The sequence below is a fragment of the Passer montanus genome, unplaced genomic scaffold, assembly GCF_014805655.1.
Source record: "Passer montanus isolate IOZ18808 unplaced genomic scaffold, ASM1480565v1 scaffold12, whole genome shotgun sequence".
In the NCBI taxonomy this organism is placed as follows: Eukaryota; Metazoa; Chordata; class Aves; order Passeriformes; family Passeridae; genus Passer; species Passer montanus.
The window spans coordinates 1959584-1975735 of record NW_024358722.1 but is presented as its reverse complement, the minus strand read 5'-3'; the positions used below and the strand labels follow the sequence as shown (position 1 = coordinate 1975735).

The 16152-nt window shown below is 43.6% G+C and overlaps 1 protein-coding gene across 1 annotated transcript; it reads right to left on the bottom strand.

Moving 5' to 3' along the window:
* Positions 1-418: 418 nt before the first annotated feature.
* On the bottom strand, positions 419-14990 carry HNRNPU (heterogeneous nuclear ribonucleoprotein U). The gene is made up of 14 exons (XM_039697663.1): positions 14020-14990; positions 13200-13311; positions 13004-13077; positions 10525-10664; positions 8872-8971; positions 7677-7789; positions 7018-7281; positions 6635-6754; positions 5900-6028; positions 5363-5531; positions 4589-4828; positions 4139-4341; positions 2970-3041; positions 419-2542 (listed from the first exon to the last, which is right to left on the bottom strand). The coding sequence occupies exons 1-14, from the start codon at positions 14753-14755 to the stop codon at positions 2489-2491; spliced, it is 2526 nt and encodes an 841-aa protein (XP_039553597.1). The 5' UTR covers positions 14756-14990; the 3' UTR covers positions 419-2488.
* Positions 14991-16152: the final 1162 nt, after the last annotated feature.

Sequence of the window (16152 nt, the reverse complement as noted above, 5' to 3'; positions counted from 1 at the left end):
CCCTACTCTAGGAATATTCAGAGCTACGTTGAGTGAGTGTGTGGGCGGGCCCAGGCTGAACACACAGCTCCATGCAAGCGCTGCTCTCCACTCAACTGTGACAAATCACGAGCAGGATGTACGTGGACTTTTCCACCCCCTCCCTGAGCTACACGTGTCCCAGGTAGAGCATGTGCTGAAACTTTTTTGAATTCTGTTCATAGTGCTGAACTTACCAAAAGAGCTTTTGTTGGAGAGGAGTATTTTTAACAGAAACACAATACTCCTTTTTTGAGTGTGAGTTGAAGCATCTCACGTGTGGCTGTTTTGTTGGGGTTTTTTTAAACACCATACAGCAAAGAAACTGAAAACAAAACATCCCAGACTTTTGAATTGAAATACAGGCTTTACAACCACATAGTAAGTGTAGGCTCTTATATTTTAGTTTAAGACTATATCATTTTATAGAGTACCAAAATAAGCAAAGGATCAGCACTCCATACAAAGTGTTAGTTCCTGTGAGGAGGGTAGAAGGGAAATGGACTTTTAATTACACTAAACTTTTTTCTGCAAGTCTAAAGAAAATTCCATTTCAGCAAAACATATTTGGGTTTCAACTCCCCAAATTTCATTAAATAATGCTTCTTTTAAGACAATTTACATTTTTCTCATTCAAAGTAAAGGGATGATTTAAAGCACTATTAACAAGGAGATGGTGCTGTTAATGTTTAATGTCAATATGCAATGGCATCTGCTATAAAGGCTAGAAGAGCAACACAAGCTTATCTTTACTTCTGAAGACTACTAGAAATTGACTAACACTGGAGAAAGGATTCAAGCACAGCACACGACTCTAGCTCTAGGCTGCTGCCAGGAAGCCTCTGCTAGTCCATACACTGCCACGGGGACTGCCAGCACTCCAGGGCCCTGATGGCAGCAATGGCACGTGTTCTCACGTGTGCACCCCGTGTCCCGCTTACAATGGATACGTCTTTTCCTTGTCTCATGGCATTAGAACGCAAGTTAGCAGCTAACATTGCCACTACAATTTTACAGAAGCATAAAGCTGAACAGAATAGCAGTTAAAACAAATTGAAGCTCTGTTAAACTCCATGACAATCCTTCCTCCTGTCCTACTCCCTGTCCAAATCCTTCTGCTCCTTCCCTAATGTCTATTTTACAGCAAAGAGGTTAAGTGGATTTACATGATGCAAGCGCAACTCAAAGACTTTTGCCCTATACATATAACCATGTTAAACTGTGAATTATACATGTGATAGATCTCTAACAGAGCAACCACCAGTTTTTTTAAAGAAACACAAGTATTTCAGCATGTACAGTAATGAGTTTAAAACTGTCCAACATCGTCGCTTTCATACATTCTCTTCCTCTTTATAGCAGTAACGGGATTTTAGACCTTGATGGCGACAATCCCAAACAAGAGTAAAATGAATTCATTTTATTGCAAACAAACGTCTAGAGTTAAACTTCTCCACCCACTTTCTTTAAAGAGAAAAGGAATCAGCAGGCTAAGGAGATACACCCATTTGAGAATTGACATGATTAAAAATTAAGATATAAAATGGGTGACTCACAGTTTCATTAGCTTACAAAATGGTGGAGGTAACTACTACAAGCACACTAGGTATACAGTATTTTGTGGGGAAAGAGTTATACAGACACACAGCTAACTTCATATAGATCCCATTAGACAACTGGATTTACAACAAGTTTTGTTTAATAAGAAATGGGCAAAGCCAGCTTCTTTTCAGAATCAAAATGCAGAACAAATGGAAAAAAAAATTATGGTGTTGTACCTTCACAAGTTTGAGCCTCCACAAATAAAGCAACCGAGTTTTACAACTTTAAGAGCTTCTACATACACTCCACCATCCCTATTTAGCCCCAGGTTTCCTCTTTGCCCCCAACATCTTATTGAGTTCCAAATGTTACAAAAAAGTCCTAGTTATTGCCAGAAACTTTTGCCTCCCCCTCCTCCCCTCCCCACCCAAGAGCTTCATAGAGAGGATGGAGTGTAATAGGGAGCTTTACATAATTTCAGTATTTGAGGGCTACTAAGATGCCTCCATACGAATCTGGTTGCTAACATTTCTATCATTGTGACATGACTCACGACTGTTTCTTAGAAATTGGGGGATGGGGAAAAAGGAGAAAATTCTTTAATAAAAAGACACCAGGTACAAAGCAACGTTTTACTTTTGTTGTGGTAAAAAAAAAGTCACATTTTACAGATAAAATGTAGAACCCTGAAATACTGACACATTCTCTTTTCGTGCACAATGCTGAGGTTCTCTTACGAATCACTTTAAAACTGCAATTAAAAATGTACAAAAAAAGAAAAGAAAAAATCAACCCACAAAGCTTCTAAAAAAGGAACCCGCAGGCACTTCCTCTTGTGGAATGTTTAAAAAGTTAGCCTACTAAAGAAAACAGTCGACTTCTTGTGAAGGTTTTGGAGAAATATGTATCAGTTCATTTATTTGGGTATTCAATAATATCCTTGGTGATAATGCTGACTCCATGGCTTCTGACCCCAGAATTGCTGCAATAGATTAATAAATAGTTAGTTTTAACCTGCAATCACATAACAATCAAGTTTCTTACTTGGGAAAAAAAAAAAAAGAGAAAAGCATTTAACAAACATCTAGTTCCCCTGGAACTTGACAAGATTAAAGTCCTCTCCAATAGCAGCAAGCCCCTGAACAACTGAAGGCAGTTGAAAGTTCACTTCACAGCAGTAATGTGAAGCCAAGTACCACATACCATTAAGAACGTTAAGCCACAGCTGGTATTTGATATATCAAGACCATCAAGGCAGATTAAGTTTTGCACAGGAAGCTATTTATAGTGATATTACCTAGCATTGGAAGATTTTGCTATCCACTTTGGACTATGCATCTCTATTTTAGTCAGCATTTTGCAACATTCAAGTTAACAATCAGCAAAAAGGTAAAGCTGGGACTACTTACACCCTGCTGCCACTGGTTGTAGCCCTGAGATTGGTTTTTGTAGCCACGATTATTTCCCCTTCCTCTGAAGTTCTGCAAGAGGACAACAGTTTTTAACTACTTTGTCTGCATGCAATTTTTAACAGTGTCCTAATACCAAGCTGCATTACCACCAAAACATCACACACCATATAGAAACACCAGCCCCAGGTTAATACAAAAACACACAACCAAAAAAATCCCTCCCTGAAAAACACTAGAATACCTAAAGCCTCCTTCCTCCCCTCTAAGCAACTGCTTTTTAAGCATAGGGCAAGAACCTCAGAACTAATAAAACAGCTCAAAGTGTTGTTGCTTGGTTTGGAAAGCTGGCTAATCCAGTTTTGACTCACCCTATTTCCAGCTGCTAAATGCACCAGGACAACTAAAAATACAAGAGCTTGTCTATTTTTAGTTAGGAAAGGCTGTAGTTGCTACAAGGATACGTTATCTGATCAGACAAAAGGATATGGGTCACACAACTGAAAATAGACGAGCTAGCCCACAAAACTTCAACAGAAGTTATGGTACAACAAAGGGACATTGATACAAATAGATAAAATTTTGCTTTTCCCCTGTTTGACAGTATTAGGCAAACCTGAGCCATGTTTACTGGCTTGGGCTCCATCTGCTGGCTCTTCAGTAATCCCAATTTTGTTTTTCCAATACTTCCACCGATATTCCATCAGGTAAGATCTAGGGTAGTGTGTCTTTACTAGCTGTATTTGATACCAGACACCAAAACAAAGACTCTGTGCAGAGCTATTTTCAGAAAGTTCTCTACATGTTTGATAAAAATACACTTTGACCCTCAGGCCAAACAACAATTACTATTATTGGGGAAGAGTAAGAAACACAAAAAAAACCGGAGACCGGCCTTCACACACATGCACTGCAAGTCTTCATTTTTAGCAAGACAGAGGTACAGCCCTAACACGAACCCCCTGCATCAGCAGGTGTTACACAACATTCAGAGCCCTGGGCACATGCACTAAACTAGAAAGGCCTTGCAGCATGGCATCAGTGTAGCACCATGGCATCAGTGTAGCACCATAACCAAGTTTGTGACTCCTCACAGGCACCAGAGGTGTCATCAACATCTCAAGTACTGTAGTTCAAGTACTCTAGTCAGTCCCCCCTCAAAGCATCACCTGGTTGTAGTTTCCCCTGTTGGGCATTCCACCTCTGTTATAGTTTCCTCTGTTTGAGTAGCCACCTCTGCTTGGAAAGACAGGGCCTCGAGGATAGGGGTAGCCAATTGCTCCGCTGCTGCCACCGCCACCACCGCCACCTCCACCACCTCGCTGAGGCATGTTGCCTCCCCTCCTGTTGTATCCACCACGATTGCCAGGGACTGCAAGGGAGAGAGTTACTTTAATCAAGTAATTGTTAGGTCTTACATATTTCCTACACGAAGATGAAGAGTGCAGTCCAAGGTCTGATGAGCCTCTCATTTAAGCTGGACAATTAACTATGCATTAAAACGTTAAACTTACTGAAATGGAGATCAAGGTTCCCACTATATAATTGCAATGCAAGTACTACAACTTTTTTCCCCAGCAGCAGCAACCGCCAGAAGTCAGATTTATTTCTAGGCTCACCTCCTCCTCTGAAGTTGCCCCGCATGTTGAATCCTCCACGTCCTCTCTGACCCCTATTAAACTGATTTTTATTGCTCTTCTTGTTCTTCTTTGAGCCAGTGTTCTGTTTCTTTTCTGGCGGAAGAGCTTTCTTACTTTCTTCTTTATACTGCTCCAAAAGCTTCTGAGCTTCTTCTTTTTGCAACTCTACATAGATTATTTCATCAAAACATTCTGCTACCTCTGGCAGTGTGAAGTTCCCTATAATTGCAAAAACACTGAGTATTCAGCATCTACATTCAGCTATAATCAAAGCCGCAATTTAACCACCTTTCCCTCATTCTTCCTCCCACCCTCTGCATCCCCTCAGCATATGGACAAAATTACATAATCTGAGCATTTAGGAAATATAACAGTGACAAAGGAAATAAACAGGTCTTCATGGAGTTGCCAGTACTGTTCCAAACCTCGAAAACATTCTGCCTATCTTTTTTTTTCTTTTATAAGCCTCCACTCAGAACACCAGTTTCTGCCAAATATGTCACGTATATAGGGCACTTTATGCCAAGACAGCTTTGTGCATCTGCATGAAGCGTATCACCGTAACTGAGTAGTGTTAAGGACTGCAGCAGAGGGAACACAATATAGTGTTATCCTACCAAGTTACAATAGTCTTCCAGTTTTGTATAAGTACAACTGTTTAAGATAAAGTGGTTTTTTTAGACTTCACGTTTACTTAATCCTTTAAACAGATACTCAGCATCCTAAAACACAGTATAGGATTATGTTCCATGCCTTTCATTTTGAGAACTGCATGCTCTGGAAGATCTTTTCCCTCCACCTCTGCCTTCTTTTGTGTTCTTTGCTTGTAGTCTTCATCTTTTGGGCAAACAACAACTGCTTTGCGCTGGAAGCCTGCAAACAGGCACATTTTTCTCCTCTGCGCAGCTGCAGACACATTTGTCTGAAAAAAATGCAGTAACTTACTACACGTAGCTGTCATTGTAAGAGTTAAGGAAGTCAACTTATGGTGTATAGACTTCACCTCTACAAGAGCTTGCAATGAAGTTTACAAATAACTGGACATAAAGATGCTGCATAATGCAAAGTTACGAGCTCGTATCAATGTGTTAAAACACTTCCTCCCACATCCCATAAATCTAGAGAAGTTCAGACAAGCATTTGTAGTAATATCTCAACTTTGTGTCCCCTGAATGAGTAGTAAGTCAGTAACTGAAACAACTGCTATTATATTATAACTTTAATCCCAATTAATTACTACAATACAGCCTATAAAAAAATTCCTTAACCATTTTTCACTGAAGCTTCTACCTGATCCAAAATGAAATTCCGCTTCTTACGAGCTGCAATCTCAATGAACTTTCCAAGACACTGTGGAGCTCTCTGCAAGAGTGTGTTAAGCTTTCCAGTGTCTGCCATCTGACGCTTAAAACCTGCAACCTATGGAGAAATTTCCCAGCGTTAGTCAGTGTAGTCCTGATACATGTGGCTGACATTTTTTGCTAAATGCTTTCCACCACACTTCAAGGGTTTTTCAGTTCAAGGCCACAACTGCTGCAAACTTGTAACTGAAATTCTCAACCCTCCATAGAACGTAAGAGATTTGTAAACAAAGACTCCACAAGAATTGGTACCATTCAGTTCAAGGTATACTCATCACAATACTAATTCCAGCTCTGAGAACAGCCATGTATAGAGAAGCAGAAATGTTTAATAGTCAACAACAGCTGACTATCTCTTCCATTTTACCACAAAAAAGCTTCTGAATCTTGCCATGCGTGAATTGGCAGCTCAGCAAGGTAACAAAATCTTTACACAGAACAATTAGGTTGGGAAAGACCTTTGAGATCACCGAGTCCAACTAACACCATCTTGTCAACCAGACCATGGCACTAAGGGCCACAGCCAGTCTTTTCTTCAATATGAATGGTCACTAGCTAACTAGTAGCCAGCCTCTTTTATACCAAAGAACCCCATGGCATCCAAAGACCATGGCTTTACAGCAAGTTTTCAACATATAAAGAAATAAGATGTCGTATCACTTACCATCATTTTGTCCATAATAGTATTTGTCCCAAGAATATTGTATTTCCCAGGATTTGCTGCTGCATGTTTAGTAACCCATGTAGTCTTGCCAGCTCCTGGCAAGCCAATCATCATCACCACCTATGACAAAAAGTTCTGTATTTGACATACTAGTTCAAAGATTTTCTTTAATACACAACTTAGCCCAGCAAGCCTAATGAATACTGAGGGGGGATGTGGGGGTCTTGGGGGAGGGGAAGGCAGTGGCAGTAAGTAGCTCACAAGACATTAAGTATTAAAGATCCCAAACAAAAATGTCAGAGTGAGACAGAACAGTCTCCTTAACTCTAACCATTTCCATCCATGTGCTTTAACTACTTTTGAGATCATCAGAAGAAACTCACTTCACAATCTTTCTTTTGCTCAGGTCCCTTTGGTCCTCGGACCCTATCCTCCAGGGGGACCTTCTGGATGAAGGTGTACTCTTCAGGTACAGGGAAGTAGGGTTCCTCCTTCTGACCAAAGTTAAACTCAACCGCACAGTTATGGCAGAGAACATGTGGAAAGAGTGGTCGCCCATCAAGAACTTCCTTACTTATTTTGAATGCAACACCAAGCTCTTGTCCATTCTTGGAATATGAGAGTTCCACTTCATCACCATCAAAATTCTGTTTTTCAGAAAAAGCATTATTTTGGATAAAATTAACTCATTTTATACAGTTAATTAGTCACTTCACTCTACTGGCTATGTTCACTCAACTTCTGTAACACTGTTATTTCATAAAGGAACTAAAACAAATTTTCTCTTCTAATGAGTCACTGTCAATGATAATTTTGTTCAAGATCTGATTTTCTGGGCTTTTAAAGACATTTGTCCATGAATATAAAATTATGTTGCCAGCAGTCACTGTTAGTAATAGCTGCTGCTTCTACTGCCTGCCTGTGTTAAACAACTTGTCTTGCTCCCATGACTTTATGTATTTGCTTTACCACTTCTAACATTAAAGCAGTCTAAAAATTCAAGGATGTTTTCCCTCAAAAGAAAATATAAGTGAAAACTTACAGCAAAACATCCAATCACATCATTTTCATCAAACTTCTCACCAAAGTCTTCAGTCTCACAATTGCATGTCTTTATTCCTTTTAGAGAATAACCGTAAGAAAATTCTTCTTCACCTGAAGGAACAATTTAAACTAATTACAAATGGGCTTTTCCATTTAACCTTTTAGACATGAATCACTCACCTTACAGCTACTTAAATAAGCTGCTGTTCAGAGTATTTTTATTAATGCCAAAACAAACTAGGACACCCCCCCAACAGCTATACAAGCTCATTCTTCTATTCAATACTTTCACTTGAAATAGAACAGCAGTGTTTCCTCATCCCTATTTAAAAGCTTTATGCTGGCTGGTTCCAGATTTATGCTGACAATAAAAGCTGAACTGTCAGATAAAGACATGAACAAGTATTTTAAACTGTGAAGACCTGATTATGCACTGGTATACCTGCTGTAACGTAGTCAGAAAGGCTTTCTGAAGTTTAGTCTCCAGGAGCACTTACCCCTCCCATTTTAAAGGGAGTTTAGCAGACAGTCAGCCTATGCAACAGCTGAGGATGAAGCTGCAAGGAACAAGCTAACAGGAAGTGTCAAACACAAGGACTTAGGTGGAAATTAAATAGAAAGCTGTTGCTGATGTCAGAACATACCAACTCACCAATATTTCCCCCAAATATGTGTTTCAGCAACAAGTTATAAATATTATTACTGTTATAATTTGTAATATATCTAATGAAGTTGTACACTTCTTTCTTTCCAGCTATTTTCAGAAATTAGGATTTTCCCACCAAGCAAAAAAAAAAAGATAATGTAGTTACCATGGGTTAAATTTTATACCATGCAACACCCTTTAAAAGTTGAGAGAAGGGCAATTCCCCCTTTTCTACTTTTGACACTACATGACAAAGACAAATCCTTTAACTGGTTATTTAACAATTATGTCCTTAACCCACAGATAATCATTCCAAAAAATAATTCCTAAATTATGGCCCTAACCCTTACAGGTCTGAATACTTTATGACTTCATTTGGTCCTAGTAATGAACTTTCTCACACCATGTCCAGAGAATGACTCAAATTAAGACCACTTTTCACAACAAGTCTACAGTTACTAAGCTTATTCCCCCTGCTTCAGAAAAAAAAAAAACCAAAAACCTTAATCTACATCAACACAAAAGGAATTAAACATTTAAGTCTTACCAAGCAACATTCCACTTGAGTTCAGTGACCAGCCAACTCGCACTTCATGTATGTCAATATCTTTTGTATACAGGTGTTTAACAGGAATCTTTTCTGTAACCTATTTTTAAATTATTCAGTAAAAGGTAAGCAGTATTTATTATACACTAAGAAGATGGAAGAACAAAAGGTAACAGTTATAACCTTTACTTTGATTAAATCTTTACTAAGTGATTACCTTCAGCAAAAATAAAACATGCTCAAGAATATGAAACCGCAACTAGTGACTAAACAGTTCTATCTCCTGACTTAGCAATGAAGATTGAAGATATCATAAATCTTCATCACTTTGTCACAGCAGCCCCTGTTAGTGGTCAAAAGCCTTAAATCCTTTTGACATTATATCAAAATCACAAACAATACAAATATTTATTAAAAAACCAGAGTTGCCAGGAAGTTGGGATTAACAGTAAATTACTTAGCTAAGCAAATGTGCAGTGTATGAAAAACCCGCTTCTTAGAGACTAGGGAAAGTATTACACTATCCCTTCTCACTGTGAGCAGACTTCCTGGGCAAGCTGCCAGCTTCCACACAACATAACCAGATTAAAAAAAAAGGCAACAAACAAAAACACCCCAGAAACCCCCCCAAAAAAACACCTAAACACACTGGAATCTACACACAACCAGCTGTTTTTTAACTGTCTTTAGAAACTTTACTAAAAGAAAGTGTAAAGGCCTTCAGTGTCCTATCAACCTCTGCAACTACTCCAATCAGGTGACTGAGCTGAAACTCATTTGAAAGCAAACAGGACGATAAGCAGTGACATAAATTTCCCTTCACTGGCCTTCCAAAGTTCCAGGTATCAAGAGACACAGAAATCACTCCATGCAAAAGCTTGGATAATGGGATTGCTATCAAATTCTCATGGTAACAGTTACATTTGAAAGCACTAGAGGAAGGTAACAGATTAATATATACAGGCCCGGCATATACAAAGAAGCCTTTAACATTGTTGAGTAAAAAAGGAATATGAAAAATAAATTCAAGCTTTTGTGATTTTGTTCCTCTTCCATCAACAAGCTGGAGAAATCAGTTTATTAGAAGGCTGATTGCCATTCTTACCCTTCAGGAGAACTCTTGCTCTGAAAACTGAACTACTTGCTAAATACTCACATTCAATGCATCACGTCAGAGTCAATGATGTTGAAAGGGACCTCTAGAGGTCATCCAGCCCAAATCCATCCCTACAGCAGATCAAACTCAAAGACTAATAAGCAGAACTAGAAAGGACTGTTGAGATAATTTATATCCCTTTAAAAAAAGAAGTCAAGCTTTCTGTAATCTTCAGAAAGCACAAGCTTAGAAAGAGATGACAAATACAATTAGTGATTATATTTGTTCTGAATGTGAGACGTTTGGTCTTATTTTTTAGTGGTTTTGTTTTGTTTGTTGTTTTTTTTTAAATCTGATTTTTGCGTTGTTTTTTTTTTTTGTTAAATCAAAGTTCTTATAAAAGAGAAAACAGTTTTGCAAACTGAGCTACCTTCTTTTAAGAGAAAACCATTTAAGAGTCCTGTTCACATCAATTAGTTTCAACCAAGTCCAAAACATGTGACAAGTATAAATATTATATTTCAGCATGCAAAAGTGTCCCATAAACATTAACTCACCTTCATCTCAAAGCAGACCTTGCCTTTAGAAACTCCATAGGAGGCTCTCCCTCCAGCCCACAGGAAAGCAAAACTTTCCATGGTCAGAGAGGAAGCACTAAACCGGTCTCTTGAGATTTTAAAATGCAGGTCACAGTTATCTGTTAACATAAAAATCGTTCTGTTTACTCTGATTACAAAATTAATTACAGGTGTCCAATTTTATGCATTAAAGATGATGCCAGCTTCTAAAGGTGATTTAATTGACAAACTGCCAGCAAGTACCCAGGACCTTTCCGAGAAGCAACATGTCTAGATGGAACTGCAGACTGAAGCTCAGCCAAAATCTTAGGAAAAACTAGCTAACAAGTAGTTTTCAATGTGCCATCTTCACTTCTGTCACCCAAATTCCCTCAATTTTCAACATCTGCTTAAAAACCCCTAAATTCCACCTTATGTGTTTGAACCCTCTGTCAGTTACCTCTTTCCACCAGTACCGAGCCATCTGCATTGTGCTCTCCAGTACCCTCTAGAGACCTGATTCTGAAGCAGTCTCACTGCTCAAGCCCAAAGCTAAGGGCTGCTAACAAGTAAATGTGAACACAAATGGTTTTATTTAAGTACTGAACATAGTCTTTGGTTAATACAGTCAATTAGCAAGTCAAATTAAACTGTGTCTATTAAAATAAAGGCAGTTAAGCCAGGGGCAGATATGCCAAGTGCAGAGAGTGTGCTAAGAGAACCTCCTTCAGCCCAGAAACAAGACCTACACACTGAATTCACCTACCACCCCCAAGAACCTAAGCAGAACCTTGGTTTTAAAGCACCTTCAGAGCTGCACACCATGACACAGCACGTGAATCTCCCAGAAGGTTTCAGAAAAACAACACCAAATGTTAACAAGAGGTGCAGCACGCAACACTTGAATTCCCCAGAGCAAGGAATCCATAGAAGAAGCTCCAAACCTACCTGATGATTACAAGAAAGGAGCAAAATGAGCAAACAGTGAGAATTCTGCTCTGGTATAAAACCTGGATGATGCCAGAATACACTACAATGCAGTCTGCCCTGTACTACTGGCAACTCTTTATGCACAAGATTTTGCTTTGTTTGCATAGAGCCATCCCAAATTTCAAAAATACTATTAGTGATCCAAGTGTCTTCTCATTAGTACTGGTAACTCTTATTTATTGAAAAGCAGATAAAGTCACACAGAAGAAACCCACCTTTGCAGGCTACCTTTAGAACAGGAGATGAGAAAAGAATGTGAAGTTACAGCTTTGTAAGACACCGGTAATAAAAAGCACTTAAGAGTGGCTAAACCTCTTACATGTCTGGATCACTATCCAGAAGAGAGAGTGCCAATTTGTTACACAATTCAGCCTTACATCCGTGTTTGAATCTTATCTCTAAAGAGTCTGCCAACTTTAAATCAGAATTTGTGCAGTAACAAGATTTTCCGCTAGAAAACACTATTATTACTAGAAACAGTAATAATGAAAAGTAGTTCTTTACTCAGCTATTGGAAGAATCCAAAGCTCCCACAGAAGTGGCTACTCACCAGGTTAGCAGCTAGAAACTTGAGACTTACTTAGCAAAATGTCAGGGATGGCATATCCAGCAATTTACGTGACTGTAAGCTAATCCCTCCTTCCATTTCAAACCATTTCTTGTGGAATAAAACCACCTGAAACTTCTAACAAATATACCAGACAATGCCAAAAGTTAAGCTTTCCTTCCCTGGCACTGTAAGAATCCAACAAGTTCAAGCATTACTTCAAGATCAAGTGTTCTAATATTGCACTGAGTCCTCATACTTACCCTCAAGAATACAAATGCCAACTCTGCCATAATGATATGTTACAGTAAAAATGATGTTTATAATCTGCCTCAAAAACACTCTGTCTGCAGATACTTCTCAATCCCTATGTTCTGCTGACCAAATCTCTCTGCCATCCCACTTGCACAAACCACACACTCACAGATTACATTAATGGGTCATTTCTGAGGAGGCATTACCAGATTTTGTTAAATTTATGAGAAGCTAGAACACTCCACTGGTCAGCAGCTAAATAGGGGAACTTATGCAGGAAGGTGACTTCCCAAACTGCACTTTGTAAGCACTTAGGCTGTTGACTCTCTGAGCTTCCTGGGCAGCAGTGCTGGGCAGCTGTTTCATCAGGCTGTCTGCAGGGTGTTCTTTGTGCACTCTCCACTTACCCACCCAAGCTCCCACACCAGATTAGTGTTTTGGTTAAGATTTCTTCACAGAACCATCTATCGCTACAGAATTCATGGGAAAACCAAGCTCATTACTGCTAACATTTTCATATCCTTCTGTTCTTTTGTCTGCTACAAATGGATGGAGATGCAGTATTTTTCTATTTAAGTTACCTGAAAACCAACAAATGTTATCCTCCCCGTCTCAGAAAGAGTGGCATTAAGATCAGAAGCCTTAACACCACATCTTTCCAGAGCAAAGGAAAGCATGTTTACTCACAAGTATCAAGACAAACCACTGTGTCATCAAAATGTTCATCTTCTTCTTCAACGGGTGGTTGAGGGGACTTGGCCCTGAAGAAACAAAACCAAACAAAACATAATAAATCTACATGTATTTTCACAAAGTTAAAACAACACTTCTGTACTCTATTCCTCCTTATCACAAAATGCTGCCCAGCACCAATCCTGTTTACCTGCTATACTTGTTTTCCTCAATGTATTCAAAGTATCCCCGACCATGGTCTTCACGTGGTCTCTTTACTCCCCTCTTCTTCTCACCGGGCTTTTGCTCCGTTTTACCATCTCCTGTAAGAGAAATAATGATTTATTTTGACTATTTTAAGTTTTAGTTTAATTTAGAATAAAAATCTATATCATGGTTTCGCCTTTCAAACTGCATACAGCATAAGATAAGCAGTAACATCTTAAAAAGGAATTTTACTATGTTACTAAGGTATGTTGAATTTTCACGGGAAACTCAACCAGAAATGATTTAGCACACCGAAGTCGCCAATACAGCACAGAGCAGGTAGTAGGTCCCTCAATGTTATGAGCTCCACTGAAACTACCCAGAATAAGAAAAAAAAAAAGAAAAAGAAAAAAGGAAAAAATCTAAAATGATAAAAAACGTCCTGACCCGCCGCGCCTCCAGACCCGCAACACCATCACCACCCGCCCACCACGGAGGCAGCGGGACGCTGCCAGCCGCTCGCAAGGGCACCGTGCGATCCGCACGACTGCGCCTCCTCCCGGCGGGCCGCGGGCGGGAGCCCCAGGGAAGGGATTCCTCCTCCTCCTCCCGCCTCCATTGTACCGCCAGGCCTTCCCAGCGCCATCCCGTGCGGCGGCGGCGCCCAGCCCGGAAGTGACGTCAGGCGCGCCCCGCGCGGCTCGGCGCACAATGCACAGCGCGCCCCAGCGGCCCCTCCGCGCCCCTCCTCCCGCGCCCCTCCCCCGCNGGGGGGCCGCCGCTGAGGGGCCCCCACCCCGCTTCCCGCCGCCACGCTCACTCACCGCCGGCGCCCTGCGCCCCGGGGCGGCCGCCTCCGCCGCCGCCTTCCGCTTTCTTCTGCTGCTGCTGCTGCTGCTTGGCGGGGCCCGCCGGGCCAGAAGCAGCAGCGGGCCCCGAGGCGCCCCCGGCGCTCTTGCCGGGAGCCTCCTTGGCGGCAGCGGCGCTGCGCGGCGGGAGGAGCGGAGGGGGCTGCTGCGGCTGCTGGGGCTGCGGCGGCTGCTGGTCACCGTGGCCGTTAGCGTCTCCGGCCGCGGCCTCCTCCTCGTCGGCCAACTCGTCCTCCCCCTCTTGGAAACCCTGGTCGTCGCCGTTCTCATCCTCCTCCTCCTCCTCTTCCTCCTCCTCGCCGCCCGCCTCCTCCTCCATGGGGCCGCCTCCGGCCCCGGCCCGCTCGCCGTTCTCCTCGCCCAGCTCCATGGCGTCGCCATCGGCGGCCTCCAGCCCTTCCTCGTCGTCGTCCTCCATGGCGGAGGCCGCGGCCTGGCCGGGGCCTCCCCCCTGGCGGAGCTGCGCGGCGCCCCCGCCGCTCTCGGCCGCCTCCCCCTCCACGCTGCCGTTGCCGGGCTCGGCCGCGCCGCTGGCGGGGCCGCCCCCGCCGGCCTCCTCCTGGTCTAGCGCGGCCTGGAGCCGCTCCATGAGCTCAGCCTTGAGGCCCTTGTCGGAGAGGCGCCGCTTTTTCAGCTCCTCCTTCAGCTCCGACACCTTCAGCTTCTTCACGTTCACGGGCGAGCAGCTCATGGCGGCGGCGGCGGCACTGGCGGCTCGGTCCCTGGGCGGCGCGCGGGCGGCGGCGAGCAGGGACAGACGGGCGGCTCTGGCTCTGCGTGCGGTGTGTCAGTGCCCCGGCGGGCGGTGGGTGCGGGCGGGAGGCGCGGGGGGTTCGTGCGGCTGCGGGAGCTGCGGAGCCGGACCCGCCTGGCGCCAAATCCTTTCACCGCGAGCTCGCGAGGGAGACGCGCCTCGCGGGGCCGCGCACGCACCGGCGCCGCGCGCGCGCCGCCCCGCCCCCGCGCACGTAGGCCCTCCCGCGCTACCGTAACGACCGCATTACCGTAAATGCCCGCCCGGGCGCCGAGCGCCCCGCCGCCCTTCTCCGGGCGGGTTCTTGGCGGCGGCAGCGGCCGATGGGCCGATACACCGCTCCGGCACGATGAACCCGCTCCGGGCTGCGAGGCACCCCCGTGCCAGCTCCCGCCCGCGTGAGGCCACATCCCGACCGGAATGCACCCCCCGCATTCCTGCCACAGCCTCGCAGCACCCTGTGCTCGTTCCCCTGGCTCCTCTGCGCCCACGTCGGGCCTAGCCCCGCACGGTTTATTGCGTCCGGGCTTTGAAAAGGGGCACTGCTGCTCGAAACAGTTCCCCCGGCACGGCCCCGCTGACGCAGTTACGTGAGGGCCGGAGCGGGGCTACCCCGGGCCCGCAGCGCCGAGCCCTGAGCAGAGCCGGCGATAACAAAGGCTCTCCAGTGCACGGCCTCCTAAGCTGGAGCTCGGCACGGGGCTAAGCCGCTCACCAAAACTGCGCAGCTTTCCCTCTTTCCTTCCCCCTGCCTCCCTCTCTGCGCAGCGTTAGTATGGGGCTCTCCCCAGCCACACAAGTTGTACGGTCATCGAATTTTGGATTTTTCCAATTCGGTCAAAAGTAGCATGAAAACAGTGTGGAGAGGATTTCACAGGAGCAGAGAGGCAGCACGGATCTACCAGTCAGCTTCCTTAGGGAGCCCAGATGAAAAGCTAATTTTCAATTGCAGGAAAAGAAATGCAAATCGAACCACCGGAGGATCAGTATGAAGCGCAACAGAAGGCAAGGTGCGTTTGCCACCAAGTTGCCTTGTGTTGGTACAGATTGTGTGGCCTCCTGAACCAGAACAAATTGCATTTGCCTGCCCCAGAGGAAGGGAAGAGAAACGAGGAAGTCATCCTGTGTTAAGTGCACAAGGAAAGGGCTCTTCCACACACGTACACACACACACCCTCTATTGCATCTACTTGGAGAAAACTCGACTCAGTCGGCAAGGTTAGCTGAACCGAGCACTACACAACAGCTTGTTGGGACACATTCAGGAAGAGAATCCTGAATGCAATGTGTACAGATGAGAAAAAAGTTGCCAGAGCCTTTCCCTTACTTTAAGG

Coding starts and splice junctions, on each gene's coding strand:
- HNRNPU (XM_039697663.1), bottom strand. CDS start 14,755: ATGAGCTGCTCGCCCGTGAACGTGAAGAAGCTGAAGGTGTCGGAGCTG. Junction 13,312..14,019: donor CGGGGCGCAGGGCGCCGGCG/GTGAGTGAGCGT, acceptor TTTCTCTTACAG/GAGATGGTAAAACGGAGCAA. Junction 10,665..13,003: donor AGTGGTTTGTCTTGATACTT/GTGAGTAAACAT, acceptor TTATGTTAACAG/ATAACTGTGACCTGCATTTT.